Below are 17600 nucleotides of genomic sequence, written 5' to 3'. Positions count from 1 at the left end.
AGCGGGAATTGGTCAGAAAGCCAGCCGTTCACAAACACTTTGGCCTTGGGGATTGATAGAGGAGCTGAACCCAGCGAATAAAGTTGGGGCCAAATCCAAATCCCGAAAGGCACTCCCACAGGTAGTTCCACTCCACAGAATCGAAGACCTTGGCGGCATCCAGAGCCACCACGACCCTCGAACCGATTTCAACATGGGACCTCTGAATGTTCATGAATAGGCGTCAGGGGTGTTGCTAGGTCTACAAAAGATCTGGGGCTAGAGCCCATAGTAGTGAAGTAAAGAAAGTTATACACATATATATAATATACGTGTGGGTGTATATATATCTCTGAGTGTAGATTCCCCCTTACATCAGGGTCCCCAGAGAGCCCCCCTCACTTAAATCAGGGTTCCCAGAGAGCCCATCCCCCCTTACATCATTGTCACTGATCCACCCTGACCAGATTGGCTTCATGCCAGGGAAAAATACTGCGATGAACATTCAACGCCTATCAGAGGTGTTGCTAGGGGGTTATTGAGGCTATAGCTGGGGCCCATAGCCCCGAGCCTCTAGGGCAGGGGTTGGCACCTGGCCTGCCACCGCTGAATGCGGGCACCTGGCCCGCGGAAATTTTCACTGCTGTCCTCTTCATTGGACAATGGCGAGCGCCCAGTATCACAGGGCTGGATGGGGGCGGGAACCGCAGGAGTTAACTTTTTCATTAAACAGCAGGTGATTGGTTGCTGGACAATCCTAGCAACCAATCACCAGCCTGTTAGTGTGGAAAGTTAACTTCTGTTGTTCTGGCCCCCATTCAGCCCTGTGATGCCAATCTCAGATGCTCTGCTTGCTGTACACCCGTGTAAGGTAAGATTTCTACCTACACAGTATGTGTGGTGGGGTGCAGGGGACAAAGGACACTGCAATGGGGTGGGGTGCAGGGGACAGAGGACACTGCAGTGGGGGGTGCATTGCTGGGCACTGGTGAGGCTGCATAGATGGGCACAGGTGAGCCCTAAGGCGGGAGGCTAAAATCGGCCAGTATCTTTATGTTAACCTGAAGCAGGGAAATAGGTCTATACGATTCCGGGTATTTAGGGTCCTTACCGGGCTTAGGGATTACCACAATTTGGGCCTCTCTCATGGAGGGGGGGTAAAATACCTGTATCAAATATGGATTTGTACAGGTCATAGAGTTTAGGGATTAGAATTTCAGAGTAGGTGACAGAATTTGAGCGGTAAGCCATCCGATCCTGGGGCCTTAGATGCGGCCAAGCAGGAGATAGCCTCAGAGATATCCTCCTTAGTAATAGGGGCTTCCAAAAGTTCAAGCTGATCTTCAGTCAGGGAATTTAACTCCCGCTAGGTAGTCCCTGGTCTCTTGGGGAGTGTGAGTGACTCGGGAAGTGTAGAGTGTACGGTAGAATTTCCTAAATTCCTCCGCCACTTGTTGCGGATCAATGATGTCGTTCCCCTGCGGATCTATCAACGACACCACTATGGGGGGGCGTGCATCTAAATGAGCAAGATACGCAAGTAGTTTGCCCAATCTTTCTCCATACACAAACAGCCTTTGTTTACAGAAAAAGATGCGTTGCTTAGCTTTTTCCCGATGTGTAATTGGGAAACCTGTTGCGCCTGAGTTTTGAGATTATTGGCAGTGCTGGGAGAGGGGTCACGATGGAACGCCTCCTCCAACACCTGTAAATGTTCTGTAGCCTGTTGGACAATAATTTTCGATGACCTTTTAACTCTATTGTTACGCGTGGAAAGGAGGGAGCGGACGTGGATTTTAAACATCTCCCATACCAAGTCATATGTGGTTGAGTCCCTGTTGGCTGTGAAATAATATTGTAGCTCTGCGGGGATGTCATCCTGGTCCTTCAGAGCCATCAGCCAAAATGGGTTCAGCCGCCAAGATGGAGTAGGGGAGGCTTTCAGGAGCTGGAGCATGACCCAGTAGGGGGCGTGAGCCAAAAGTATTCTCGGAGCAAATCCCACATCTCCCAGGTTAGGTGTCGTGTTATGACTGGCTGAAAAGCATGAGAAAACTTTAGTGTGCGGATGCTTGTGACGCCAGGTGTCAACAATGGCAAAATCAGTCAGTATGCGGTATAGTCTGGTATGGGCCGGTGGGTCAAGGGGAGGGTCCAGTGCGCCCATTCGGTCTAGAGCTGGGGTTCGGGTCATATTAAAATCCCCCATCCACACTGCTGGCATAGAGGGATATTGTGTCATAAAAGCAAGACCCTCCTTAATTACAAGCGAGTTATATGGGGGAGGGTCATAGCAAGTCAGTATCAGGATAGGGGATCCATTAATGGTGGCATGTATAAACACATATCTGCCCTGCTGGTCCGTTTGTAGCAACACTAGTTCGAAGGGAACGCTTTTTGCAACCAGGACAGATACCCCTCTGAAATATGAGGTGTGGGCAGCGTGATAGGCCCAACCTATCCAAGGCTTTTTAAGAGAGGATTGTAGGTGGCCCGCAAAGTGAGTTTCAGCTAGCATGATAATGTCAGCACGCTGAGACTTGAGGAACGTCAGGACGGCTGTACGTTTGATGTATAGTGTGCTTTTTAAATAAGTCAAATATATTACCAAATAATACAATACAAATGTGAACAGTGAAAAGGCCAGCGAATAGCTTGTAACAGTCATTTTCAGGGCATTGTGTTCAGATGTAGTCCAACCAAAATGTTTGCTTCTCTCCATACCAGAGATATACTTCAGTGTGATCCAGGTTCATGGCAATTAGTCAGACCCAGCCTGTGGTTTTGAGTTATTCTGCAATACGCAACTGTCAGTTTTCCATTGCAGGCCTGAAAGTGAAAGAACACAATTATTTTCTAAAATGCAATATATGCTTATTTTCTTTCAAACCCTTTTCTTCTTGCCTGCATATTGTGTTTATCCAAATATGTATTGTTATACATTCATGTGTAATTATATGTAAAGTCGGGTACACAAATACCAAAAGACTTTTGGTATGTGTGTAATCTTCTCCGTTCAACAGAAGCCGATTTAACAACTGGCTTCTGTCGAACAGTCTTGCTGGAAAGCCAATGGCTGCAAGCACTGATCAGTATATTTTGTTGTCGGGATACAATAGCGCCACGGGGGAGATCCCTTCCTCCACATGACTTGTGTTGATGTGGGGATCTGTCAGTTTTTTTCGTTCAAGCCGCTGGTTGAATAAAAACAAAACTGTGTGTGTATACCCAGCTTAAGTGTAGGGAAACATGATATTATCTGAATATAATATATTAACTATTAGGAAAACATATGAGTGATATCAGCACCTCAAAGGCTGTACTAACAGAAATGAATATGATAGGTAATAAATAGTGTTTGCAAGGTTTATTACCTCACAGCTCTGTCGTACAGTATAAAATGTGATAGATTTTAGGGAAAAGCATAGTGACACTATAAGTCCTTCTGAAGAGACTCATAAAGTGAGCTCTTACTAGTATTTTCTATTGGCCTCCTAAATTTTGTCTGTGGCACTTACCTTCTAACACTTTTTGCTTAGGTGATAAATAAGCAGCTGAAGGACACTCTGTGGTATTCTGCATCGTACATGCTTTCAGTTGCCAGTCCTGCTTTGAACTAAAGGACTATTGATTAAAAGGTTGTGGTAAGATGAATAAGAGGAAGGTGTAATTCCAGTTTATTTACACTTTTGTACCTAAGATGATTCCTTTACTCGCTTGCTCTCTAGGAGTGTACACAAAGAGCCCCTAATGCTTTCTGTTCGGTTAACTCCTGCATTGAAACATAATACATTGGTTGTTAGAGAAAAAACATTGCTGAATGGGAAGCATTGAGTTTCAACTTTGGCATTTAAGCTTTTACCATGTACATGTCATTATTTTTTTTTTTTTTTTGCAGGAAGGATTCTGAACCGATTCTCCAAAGATATTGGACATCTGGATGACTTGCTGCCTTTTACATTTTTGGACTTCTTGCAGGTAATTTTTATCTGACCCTTGCGTCATGTATATTTATTTATTAGTGCCAAATTAATACTTTTAAATTCCCATATGCTTGGTAGCTAAAATTTGTTTTAAAATATTACAAGATTTTTGTTACACTTTTATTTGTAATTGTTGCTGGTGGATAGAACAAAGATATTGCCCATGTTTAGCCCTGTAGGTTAGCAAAGGGAACTTGCATAAAATCTGCTTCTCTTTCTAACACTTCAGTAAAATACATAAGAGCTCATTCACACCAGAACACAGTGAGGGAAACTGCGTTCCGTGTGCATTTCCTGTTTAAATTGCACTGAGTGTGCAATCTGCTGCGGGTATCAATATAATCCTACACATAACGCAGATTGCAAACGTAGTGCTTTTGTCTGCACCAGATCGCATGGTACCGCAGTGCAATTTCAGCGTCGATTCACACTGGTGCGATCTAGTATGATTTCAGGACCAGTTCACACCTGAATCTTACAGGAACATGGTCAGTGTTCCTGTGCAACTCAGTGCCAGGGCCGGTGCTACCACTAGGCAAGCTAGGCAACTGCCTAGGGCACACTGCTGCTTAGGGCGCCTGGCCAATGGTGTTCCTACTCTCTTCTCTCTGCAGCAAGCAACTAAGTCTCAGCATCAGCAGGCAGCCGCCGCTCCATTCACACATAGTGTCAGAGGCGCAGCAGCAGCAGAGGACTGTGTCTGTGTCCCAACTGCTGAATGAATGGAAGCAAGCAAACATTCAATGATGAGCACTGGTAGGCTGCATTGATGGGTGCTGGTGAGGTGGCATTTAATGGGCGCTGGTGAGGTGGCATTTAATGGGCGCTGGTGAGGTGGAATTTGATGGGAGCTGGTGAGGTGGAATTTTTTGGGAGCTGGTGAGGCTGCATTTGATGGGCGCTGGTGAGTCTGCATTGATGGGCGCTGGTAAGGCGGCATTGATAGGTGCTGGTGAGGTGGCATTTAATGGGCGCTGGTGAGGCGGCATTTAATGGGCGCTGGTGAGGTGGCATTTGATGGGAGCTGGTGAGGCGGTATTTTTTGGGAGCTGGTGAGGCTGCATTTGATGGGCGCTGGTGAGTCTGCATTGATGGGTGCTGGTAAGGCGGCATTTCATGGGAGCTGGTAGGTTGCATTGATGGGTGCTGGTAGGCTACATTGATGGGCGCTGGTGAGGCTACATTTAATGGGCGCTGGTGAGGCGGCATTTGATGGGCGCTGGTGAGGCAGCATTCATTAAAAAGGTGGGGTATGCATGGGCAGGGCAAAGGGGGTGGAGTCAGGGGTGGAGTCAGGGTTGGAGCGGCAAAATGAGGTTTCGCCTAGGGTGTCGAAAATCCTTGCACCAGCCCTGCTCAGTGCAGTGCAATTTTCAGCTCATGCATTTGAATGGGCTGCACTGAATCACACCTGAAGTAGTGCATGTATTACTTTTCAAAAATGCACTACACCAGATCACATGGTACCCCATTACTGGTGCAGGTTAAAGCACTGCGCTTGCGATCTATGTTTGGGGGTGTCGGATTATATTGACACCTGTAGCACACAGAACATGCACAGAACGCAGATTTCTCACACTGCGCTTTGGTATGAATGAGCCCCTAACCTATTCAAATGAATGGGCTGAAAATCACACCGCACAGGAACATGCACCTGTGGGATTCTGGTGTGAACTGGCTCTTATAGTTTTGCAAACATAAAGTGGAGGCCATGCATCATTAAAGAGGAACTCCAGGCTCCTTCAGAAAAATTTAAAAATCAGCAGCTACAAATATTGTAGCTGCTGAATTTTAATATTAAGACACTCACTTGTCCATGAATCCAGCGGTGTCTTCACCCCAGCTGATTTTTTATTCGGCTCTCGGGTGCTGCTGCCACCGTTTGTAAGGGATACTGGCAGTGAAGCCCTGCGGCTTTAAAGCCGGCTCCCTTTTGTACATGCGCGAAGTGCACTGTGCTTAGTAAATGGCCCGGCAGAGGGGGTAGCAGGAGGAGGGTTCTTTCCGGAAGTGGGAAGTGGGAGCAGGTACCTGTCAAAACCAGGTACCCGCTCCCCCCAAAAGGTGCCAAATTCAGCAGCAGAGGGTGGGAGGAAGCAAACGAGCGGACATGATCAGACATGGCACGAGTTTGGCAGCAAATTTCAGCCAATGATTTCGGCTGAAATCGGCTGTGTCCAATCATAGAGTTCTGTGTTTACAAAAACACAGAACTCTGTGTGCAGTGAACAGCAAACTGACTTTAAAAGCAGCACATATTGCACACATTACACATTGTTAGGTACACAGTTAATCCCTTGATTGTCCCTAAATAGTAACTTCTTCCCAGCCAGTGTCATAAGTATTTCCACTGATCACTATATTAGTGACCCTAACGACAACAGTCATTTAGTGACCCTCCCAGGTAGTGTCTGTTAGCATCAGATTTTCCGCCACCCTATCACAGTCACACTATAAGTTGCTGATCACAGCCATTACAATATAGCATTTATAGCTGTGTAAATTCCAGTATATATACCATAGTTTGAGGATGCTATAACTTTCGCACAAAACAATTAATATATACTTATTGGGATATATATATATATTTTTTGGTTTACCAAAGACATGTAGCAGAATACATTATGGCCTAATTTAGATTTTTTTAAATTTTTTTTTATTGGATATGTTTTATAATGGAAAGTAGAAAATATTGTTTTTTTCTTTAAATTTTCAGTCTTTTTTTTTTTTTTTTTTTTATGTATTAAAAAAACCCTAGTGGCAATCAAATACCAAAAGTAAGCTCTATTTGTGTGAATAAAAATGATATAAATTTCATTTGCATTCAGTGTTGCCAGTTAAAGTAGCGCAGTGCTGAATGGCAAAAAAATGACCTTGCCATGAAGGGGATAAGAACTTCCTTCCTGTGGTTAAGGTACAGAAACATATTATGGGGAAAACACATATAGGAGAGTTATATTCGAGCTGCGCACCCCAATATAGATACTATGGGAAGATTCCCCCAAGGGGTTTTAATGCAGCAAGATATCTAGATCGCAGTAAAGGAATTATATAAAAATCTTTATTAGAAAAAAATTGCAAATACATGTTACTATTAAAATATAGACTCTGGTTTAGGGAAAAAATACATATTCCATATTACAGCAATGCAACCATATAGATATACAGCATTACAATACATAGTTTTAAATGTATGAAAACCCGATGTGTTTCGACCTATTCAGTCATGGTCTTCTTATGGGGGATGGCTTGCTCTAAATGAATACATTAAACATCTCAGTTTTCAGAAGACATTTTACATTCTGCACTAAATTTCATGGACACAATGGTGTTATATTTACCACTGAGAGATGGAATAAATGACCTCATAACCAGATATTTTAAAGTCAGTTGAATGATCAAATGGACTCCGTGATTGTCCTTGCCTCTCCAAGAAAAGAATTCAGCCCAAAAATGCTTGCAAGAAGCCACACTTTTTTAACACCCCCAGAGAAAAAGGAAGGATGGCAAATACAGCAGATTCCCAAATATTAGCAATGTATCAAAGGGAGATCAAAATCATTGAACTCTTGGTACTCTAAATATCTGACTTATTTATTATTAAAGTGTACATCTGCTGTAAATCTTATTATCAATGTGTACTCACTACAGTGATATTTATGTCCTATAATAAATTAAAATAATGTAATAGTATTTAAAATGAAAGGGATAATCCCTTGAATAGCGATGTAAACAAAATTAGTGATAAGTGAACTGTGTATGGGGGGCTAGACTGTGTGATAGTGAGAAAAATGATCTGTGCTAAAGAAAATTCATAATTTAAATGTAATTGATAGTGACACACCGCTATGCACTAGCAAGAATATGGAAACAACAACAATTGTAAGTGAATGATGTTGACCCGCTAATTATTAGCAAGAGTATAACCACCTCTGTGCAAACAGAACAAACCATAAGGATAAAGAAAATAACATAATTTACCTTGAGTGCTGATTTAACTGAATGTGTATCATTAATGTCAATGAGGTGTAATACCTGACTGCAGATATGTATGAAAGGTTAAGGCTCTATGAACAAAGTAGAGAGCCAAACAATAGTATTAGATATAAATTTAAATTTGGTACACTATAATGATTACAGCCTAAACCGACTAATGGCAATTAAGGCAAAGAGCCGGTTAATCCTGGATAAGAAATGCTGTACTTACATTGAGCCATGTATTTATAATGAACATTCATCCAGGTCATGCAAGGGATCATGCATTGTTCCCTATGCAGCCTGGTGTTTATATAATGCCTTCTATAATTATAGGGGATTGGATAATTGGGGGGCAGGTGCCGCCTCCCTCCCCTCAAGATGTTGGTGTCCTGTCCACAATGTAAGCAGCCACCATGTGGTTTCCTCAGAGTCCCGGAAGGCAATAGCCCCGACTGCTGTCATCATCTCTGCCGCAAAATGTGTGACGTCATGGCATTGCGTGCACGTAGGAATGAATCGCGCGTGCGCGGTTTGCCATGAAACGTCCAGAGATGATCAAAGAACGCCACCGGCAAGGTAGTGCTCACCCTAGTGGCTGGCGAAAGTACGGTCGCCATAGGAGCATGCAAGGGGGGGTACTGGGGCAGTTCCCCTACCTTGCCGGGAAGCCATAAGGAGCCGAAAACCATCCAAGGGAGGCTGACGGACAAACCACAAATCCACTGCAATCTGCAACAAAACAAATCATAAATAGTAATGACTTGGAACATACATTGTTAATAAACATTATAGACTTTTAATACAGTTTTATTATTTTGTATTTTTCATAGGAGCTGTGTGTTGATTCGATGTTCTCACCCATCTGCACAATTACAAAAATACATTTTCTAACCATTTTTATTTTAGTACATGCTGTAATACAGGAAACTTGTTAGGTTTCTCCTGATGGATAAACCTTTTGTAAAGGGAGCATATGAGATGGACTCATTCAGGACTGGGTAAATCGTAGCCTGCAGCCTGAAGATCCATCTTTGCTCGCAATATTTTACAACACACAGATGTTAAAGTTGAAAAACATGAAAAACACCACACAGCTCATATTTAAACGCTCATGTGTAAGGGAGAAGGGGTGTTTAACCACCCAATGATGTGTATTATGGGAAAAACACATACAGAGACATATGACCATTTTGGATTGAATTCCATATGCTGACTCAAAGTTGACACCCGAAACCCAGCATGCATAAACACTACTCATACCAATCTTTTTTTTTATATTTTATCAAGCGCCTCCACTGCTATCCTGCTCTGTGCAGATTATGTATCAAATGATTTATCTCTTTGAGTGGGAAAAAGTGGGTATTGCTCTCTAGCAGTATCTTAAGCCTATTTTATTCTAAAAATATATAAATCTATATCTATGAATGTGCCTCTTGGTTTTTTCCTGTGTTTTTTTTTTTTTTTTTTAAGACATTGATATGTTCAATTACTGTTCAGTTAAATACAATATTAATATGAGGCCTCAGACATACAGTTGCGGAAGATTCAGAGATTTCCTTTTTCTAATTATTTTTCTTATCTAATACATTTGTTGCAGATTCCATTCTTTCATAAAGGGTCATGACCAAAACAAACAGGTGATGTTTAAAGTGGTTCTAAAGTAATTTTTTTTTTTTACCTTGATGCATTCTATGCTTTAGGGTAAAAAAAATTCCACTATTTGTCCTAGCCCCCCTGCCCCTACAGATTTACCTGGCTCCTTTACGATCCAGTGCTGTCTTAGCTGCAGCACCACTCCCCCACTTCCTGGTCTCACAGGAGTCACAGCCAGCAGAATTAACCATAGGCTTCCACTGCGGTCAGTCAGCCCATTGGAATACACTGGATGATAACTTTATTTAATGTGATCCTAAAGCACTCCCATTTTTCCTCAGTGTTCAATGTTTCTAGGGTTTAGTCCCATTTAATTTCTTGTAGTATGGAGCGCAGTTTAGAAAAGTTAGCTCTTTTGAAATTTAGTGTTCTTGTACTACTCTTGTGCCTCCTTCTCCTATGATTTATGCTGAATGGAATTATCCTGTGATCGCTAGTTCCCAAGTTGTCCCATATTTCCACCTCTGCAACCAGATCGGAGTCATTTGTAGTTAATAATAGGTCTAGCAATGCATTCTTTCTAGTTGGGGAATCCACTAATTGGGACATGTCCTGTAAGACATTTAAGAAATGACAGGCCTTTAATGAGTGAGCTGTCCCTTCTGCCCAGTCAATATCTGGATAGTTGAAGTCCCCCATTATGATGACCTTGCCCTGCCTTGCTGCCATTTCTACCTGCAATAGGAGATCCAACTTCCTTCAGATTAGGGGGCCTGTAACATACCCCTACTGTTAATTTGACACTTCGATTTGGAGTTTCACCCATACAAATTCCACCTCCCCCCATGCCCCATTTGCAATGTCAATTTGTAAGAAAATTTGCATGGCAACTCTCTAGCAAGAGCAAAGTTGTATGAAAATTCAGCCACAGTGACCCCTGTGATGTGCTGACTACTGTACAACATAACTGAACAAGAACTTGCAGCAGACTTGCAGAATTTTTGCAAGGAAAGTTGATTTAGAGTTATGCAATGCGGACTTGCTGCAATTGTGCAACAAACTTGTGAAGCCTGGCAAGTCTAGCAATAGATTAGCAAGTCATTTTCAAACTTGCAGCACAATTGCTTGCTATTTGGGTAGTCACTATTGAGTGATGTCAGGAGCAGCTCTACTGCAGAAATGTATGGTACCCAAGTCAGCAGCTTTAGCCTTGTCATCCTGAATCTTTTTAGAGCAAAGATGTTTAGAATGGGATAAAGCATTCTCCATGGGGCCAGAGCAGAGCATGTGCTGTGTTGGGTGCAGAGATTCTGGAGGAGTCCAGAGATTTAAAGAAGAACCTGTGTAATCCTGCTTCTCAGACAGTTTTGTGGTTTACCCTTATGGACCCTTAGGCATCAGGCGGTGGGGATTCGTTATTGCCAGGTACAGCAAAGGTTGGCTAGTTGACAGTTGGACATCCAGGAGTGCCTTTGCTCTGTTGCTCACAATGCCTTTTCCTGCTCTCAATAAAGTGAAACAACTAAAATTGGTACTTTGAATAGTTGTGTTGGATTCCAGGACCTACATTCTGAGATTGACATCTGACAATCTCTCAATCTACCCATAAAGTTATAATACTTGATGCTGCCAGAGGTATGATAGCCTTAAAGTGGAAACGGAAATTTCACCCCTCTATGCTACAATTGCATTCTAGTATAAAGGATGTACATTTAGTGGAACAGATCTACTCGAAATACAAATTAATATAAAGACAATCAAACCAAAATACTTTGATTTCTAACACTTTCGCTGCCAGAGACATTTTTTTTGGGGGGGATTTGCACACATGTTTAAAAAATAATTTTAGGTCTGAAGATTGCATAAACCCCCAACACTTTATATATTTTCTGAAAGAAACACTCTAGAGATTAAAATAGTGTTCCAATTTTTTTATATCACACAATATTAGCACAAAAGTCTAGTAAAAAATACAGTACATTTTAGGGCACACAAACACAATAAATTACTAATTATTTTTAGTAAAATATAAAAGATGAGGTTCTACTGAGTAAATAGGTACCCAACATGTCAAACCCTAAATTTGTGTGCGTCCGTGAAGCTGCAACAAACTTCAGTACCATAGGTTTCCATAAGCACTGCTTTAGAAGCCTCCTATAGGCCATCAGTTTAGTGTTACAGAGGAGGTCTGGTCCTAGAAATATTGCTCTCACTCCAGCGTGCGCACCAATATCTAACATGTGTCTTAATCAATGTTTTTGTGTGTTCACATTTGTACGTGCATATATGTGCAAAGTTTTTTTGGGGGAGGGGGGTTTAATGTGCTTACGTGTAAATTATTTTTTTTACAACAGAAGTCTCCTATGTGATGATTTTTTGGTGACAGGTTCTCTTTAATGAGACATCCAGGGTCTAAAAGACTCATTATGAATAAGCACAGGCATATGTGTGAAACGCATTAATAGCTCAGGCCACTCCGTCATTGTGTTGTTTTCAATTAACATATGGAATAAAGATTTGGCATCTCTACAGCGTGGCGTGCTGCCAACTTTCTTCATATTAACAAAAAGGGGAGAAGAGCGTATGCATGTCTGCTTATCGCCCGCTCCTCTACCCGGCAGCACCTGCTATGCTAGTCCCAGGCCCACAGATGGGCAAGGGGAGCCCGGTATACATGGTGGGGAGCGTGGAAGCAATCAAGCACCTACAGAGGCAGCAGGCTGCTTCCCTCTGACAGCCAGAAGTCGGCTTGTCAGATATACACACAATCCTTGTAACTGCAGACCTGGCAGCGAAAGGGTTAATAGGTACATATATCGAAAAAATTATGGTTTTTTGTCTACCTGCAGTTAATTTTTAATGTATGAAACAATGGTATGTTTATGGGTTTAAATTTAGACCTAAATAAAAAATAGGGACACTTTGGGGTTGATTTACTAATAGCATAAAGACTAATCAATTTGCAAGGGAGTTGCACTGTGCAAGGGCTCCAGAGTTTAGTGAATGTGGTAGTTTCATTTTGCAAAGCATGCCCAATCACGTGAAAGGAAAGTAAAGAAAAGTGCATTTTTGCTTTTACATGATTGGATGATGGCGGCCAGCAGAGCTTCAGACCATTCACTAAGCTCTGGGGCAACTTCCCTTGCAAAGTGAACAGTCTATTTGACTTTAGTAAATCACCTGCTTTGACTAATGTGAGAAGCATTATTGAAGCAGTTTTATCTGCCTGTCGTTCCTGTTTGTACAAATGGGAGAGCTATAAACCTGAATAACCTTTCATAAATTATAAAAGCAAATGCAACAATTTGTGGTACCAGGTTTGCACAAAGCTCATTATAACATCTAATATCTAGACGGAATATAATGATTATACTGATAATTTACCATAAATTTGCATATCATCATCATTTGATGAATGGAATGGATAGTTCTAGTAAACTAATCATGTTTATGATGTATTGTGTAAATGATAGCCCAGATTGCTTGTGTGTACATCTCTTTAATGAACAGTTTTCAAAACACGTCAAATAGACAGAGAATTAAACAGGCCTGGTCTATGGGGTAAAAGCAAAACACTGATGCCACCCAACAGACTTGATGCTTTAAATTAAATCTGATGTGTGTATGAATGTTTTTACATTTGGGAAAATAACTTTCATCTTTTTTGTCCAAACTCTCTAAAAAAGTTTTACTTGCTGCATCAATTTACCAAAGCTAGTAATTCAGTTATTTGATCGCACATCCAAATGGTCCTGTTAGCCCCGACAGGTATATTCAAATGCACACTCATATGTGAGTATAGTATTTTTGCAGTACTGAAATATGAAAAATATGGAGTACCTTCATCCTATAAATATATTGAAGACCACTAGAAATTTGAGGTAACTAGGACTTTCATGGTACGGTATAGACTTACACTGCTGAATACAACTTTATATAAAAAGTAGAAATGTATTAAACAAACTAATTAATTAAAGAAACATTGGCAGCCATATAACATGCAGAAAGATACTGAATATCCCATAGGGAAACACCCTTAAATCATCAAATTTCTCTGAAAAAAAAAAAACTGGAAAGGTATACATGTGTTGATCCGTGATAGAAAATATGGTATTCATATTAATACAGTTGTAGACTCTACATGTTTCGCAGTGACTCGCTTCTTCAGGAGTATGATGCAGAGAAATATTTTTCTAAAAAAGAATGTTTTCAGCAGTGTAAGTCTATACCATACCATGAAAGTCCTAGTTGCCTTAAATTTCTAGTAGTCTTCTTATGTAAGTGTACATATCTATGTAATGGGATGTGGGGTGTAGTTGCACATGGACATTTATCCTGTCAGGATAGTGCAAAAACAAAAAAGGCCATATGCCACGGAATGTTGACACATGATCACTATGTTATCAGTATGGTCAAGCCAGCAGTCTCCTATTAAAGCAGAACTAAACAGTATCTCAGCACCACAAACTGAAAACGCTATTTAATAAATGTTTAATATTCAAAGCAAACTCCCCCATCCATGTCTCCATGCTTTATTTTATTAAGAAATCACTTTGAAAAGCACCCCCCCCCCCCTGCATTTTTAGCTGAGTACAGGCAGAAGATTCATATATCTTTACTTTCTGGAATCCATCTGCCTTTAGATCAGGCATGCAGGTAGGAGGGTAGGCTTAACTGAGAAAGCCCTTACTCCTCTCCTCCAGATGATAGGAAAAAAAAAAGATACCCATAAAGATCCCTGGGATGTATGATATAATTTTGATCTAGGCCACAAACCAGGAAGCAACTGAAGAAATGTAATGATAAAGTTTAAAACAAGTAAATATATACTTTCTTATTGCGGGGGGAGGAGGGGCCGAGGATCTTCGTAGATCACCACGGTGATCTGAGCCGGAAGTTTGAGTGGGTACCTGTCAAAACCAGGTACCCGCTCCCTCTCCAAAAAAGTGCCAAATCTGGCAGCTGAGGGGGGGAGGGTGCAAACGAGTGAAGCTTCCGCTTTTGGGTGGAGCTCCACTTTAATGTTAATTGGTAAAGTTTAGTTGTGTGTTAAAGGCTGCACATAACAAAGTGGCGTGCAATGTCCCCAGGCAACATAAAATTTAGAGGTTGCTTTTGGGAAAAAGAGAATCCAGAAGTAGGAATGTGTTGTTGGACTATAATCTAAAGTACTGAGTGTATTTAAAGGAAAAGTTTTGGGGTGGGGGGTGTAAAAAAAAAAAAATGTATATTATCTTCTATGTTGCAGCATCAATCTGATGCTACACTGTCCCCTGTCAGCTGTATGACCAAGAACAGAGCTCACTTAGTTTTCGGTCAGCTCTGAGCTGTCAGTCACCGCTCTCTGCTCTGCCCCTCCAGTGCTGAGAGGCTGAGCCAGCTGCCGATCAGTCTCCAGGCTCTGTGATGTCTAAAGCCCACTATTAGCTGATTCAGAGTAAGTGTACTCCTTTGACCCTCGAAGTATGGCCAAAAAAGCTTGGCCCTACTTCTGTTTTAATGAGCAAATTAGGCTTTATATCTACTTTAATGTTAACAGTGCTCTGTACGTTCTTGTGGAATCTCGAAATTCAATCAAATTTATCAGAGCCCATATAACTTTTTTTTTTTTTTTTCATGAAAACGAATCCTGAGCCAAGCCTAAAGGCTACAAATGCTGGTCTCTCCTTTGAGAAATGCTAGTTACTGCCACGCTTATCCTTTCCTGATCTGCACACTTGCTTTGGATCATTTGCTCAGAAAGCATAAGCTTGTGGACAGTGTAATAGCCGAGCAGCTAACATCTTTAGCAAGAGGTCACCAATGGTAGCTCCCAAATATCTCGCATGATGAGTTTAATTTATTTACTTGCTCAAACTACATTTGCTAGTTTCTAAAGTGACAAATGATCATAATAGTATATCATGGAGGGACATAAATAGATTAAGGCCAAATAGTGCCCCGTCAAGGTTGCATCTTTATAGAAAATTATATGCAGTGCGTTAGCAATCTAAATTACATTCGTTTGAGATTTACATTTGCTTTAAAAGTTACAAAAATTTTAATTTTTTATATTAAAAAAGCTAACTGTTGTAAGCACCCTAACTGGTGTTTCAATTTGTCCCAACAAGGAAATTCGGCTAAGCAGCTTGGCCTGGATGTAAGTGTGGAGACAAATGTAAAATAGAAGAAAGCTAAATACTATTATAACAAGTATTAAAGTGTATCTGATGCCAAACTGGATCAAGTACAGAAGTGTTGCAACACTTATTAAGTTTATAATGCTTTCTGTGTGCTTTCTGTGTTCCAGCTAGGAAGATTCATCCCCTCTATTTGTCCCAGTGTGACCATTGTCCCTGAAATTGAAAGTGATGGAAGATTCATCATTTTTACTAGTCACCGAAACAGGAATAGATCCTCCAATTAGAACACTTGTTCTTTAGTGACAACTGTCTAAGAGGGAATTTACCTCACTTTGAAGAGATTTTCTCTCACGTCCTGTCTACAGGACAGAAAATGAAATCTCCCCAATGGGGCACAGGTGGCAAAAAAAACTCCAAAAAGTAGTGGCACAGGGATGCTGGACACAGATTTTCACAGGTTATCAAAATGCAGATAAGGTCGTTACTTGAGCCCAACTGGCCTGTATTTGGCAGCTCATCACAAAGATGGGTATTCCCCAGGAGAGGACATTCACCCAAGTTGTGAAATCCAAAGGTCAAAGAAAGTGTCAAATTAAAATCCTTAGGAATTAAAAGTCTTTTTGTTCAACTGGTTACAACAAACAGGGCAAGAGATATCCAATGCATTTTTGGGGGCCACACAATCCCTATTCATCAGTACTGGGTCAAATGGCGCAATCTTAAATGGGCTCAAAAGTACTCCTGATCTGCAAACGGAGAGAGTTTTAAACAACAGTCAATGCTGGTGTTCATGGTAGAAGTGGAAAGGCCTTTTGAGTTCATTTAACATTTTACTGTTTCCTCTAGCCCTGATGAAGGGAGATTTTGTGGCCACTGAAATGCATTGTCTGTCTTTTGCCCTGCTTGTGTTAACCAGTTGAACAATAAAGACTTTGGACTCCCAAGGATTTTTTAATTTGGTGCTCTCTTTGACTTATTTAACCTGGCAAAAAGAAAAACTAACAGGGATTTTAATATACCCAAGTCTTTCCAAAATATAAAAAAGGTTTGGCTTTTAATATACTTTAACTTTCAGGCTTTATACCCACAAGTGCACCAGAGAAATAAGTGTAAAGCAGAGAGAAATTGAAATGAATAGTGACTACAATGTCAGGATTCACAGACAAACTTCTTTTGCCGGAGTAATAGCATGCCACAGTGTTGTGTTTAAACAACGTCTTCAGCGAATGTTTCTAAATTTAGTGAGTATTTAAATTAGTGAGCCCATTAAATCCAATCCCTGAATGTTTAAATTTATAAAAATTTCATACTGACTTGGGAATTTTGGTTGGATTCCTAGGTATGTTTACTTATTGAGCAAAGAGCATCTGATATAACTACATTTGAAATACACCTGATATTTTGTATTAGTATTTTAGTTTTCACTTGGCAGCACTTGGATGGATTAGTGGGTTGAATTAGAATGCTCAGAACACATATGATGTGCTTGATAGAATAAAATGGCACTGATGTATTCCATGCCTCTGAGGTCTACAAACTCATAACTCCATAAATGCATGTATCTGCTTATAAAGCTGGATGAAATGTGAAATGTCTTTGCTGTTCCTTTACAAATGATAAAATAATGTATATTAATAAATGTGTCTTTAGTCTTAAAGTGTGTGTCCAGCCAAAAGTTTTGGGTAAAGTAAGGAAAGGATAAAAAGCTCTGCTGGATGTTCACATCTTGTCCCAGTGACCATGATTTCACCAGATGTGAAGTGAGGGAAAATCATTAACAGCAGCACTGACACAAAGTATTTATTTATTGAATTATAGTGGAAGGCTATAGACCTTGTCAACCTTTTATTGTTTTCTGTGTCCTAGTTGCAATTTTTGTTTCCTCACTTCTTCTTTGATAAAACTGTTCTCATCCTGACAACAAATGAGGAGAAATATTTCTAAC

General features: G+C 40.9%; 1 protein-coding gene across 2 annotated transcripts in view; it reads left to right on the top strand.

Annotated features, from left to right (window-relative positions):
* Positions 1–17600, top strand: part of ABCC4 (ATP binding cassette subfamily C member 4 (PEL blood group)) — a 627509-nt gene that overhangs the window by 351719 nt on the left and 258190 nt on the right. For both annotated transcript variants that reach the window (XM_073614376.1, XM_073614377.1), the window contains exon 20: positions 3878–3957. In XM_073614376.1, the coding sequence (XP_073470477.1) occupies positions 3878–3957 (80 nt within the window). The remainder of the gene's footprint in view (positions 1–3877; positions 3958–17600) is intronic.

This window comes from Aquarana catesbeiana, linkage group LG02 (genome assembly GCF_042186555.1).
Source record: "Aquarana catesbeiana isolate 2022-GZ linkage group LG02, ASM4218655v1, whole genome shotgun sequence".
NCBI classification, from domain to species: Eukaryota; Metazoa; Chordata; class Amphibia; order Anura; family Ranidae; genus Aquarana; species Aquarana catesbeiana.
The sequence above is the reverse complement of the archived record's forward strand: the minus strand, read 5'-3'. Positions and strand labels throughout refer to the sequence as shown.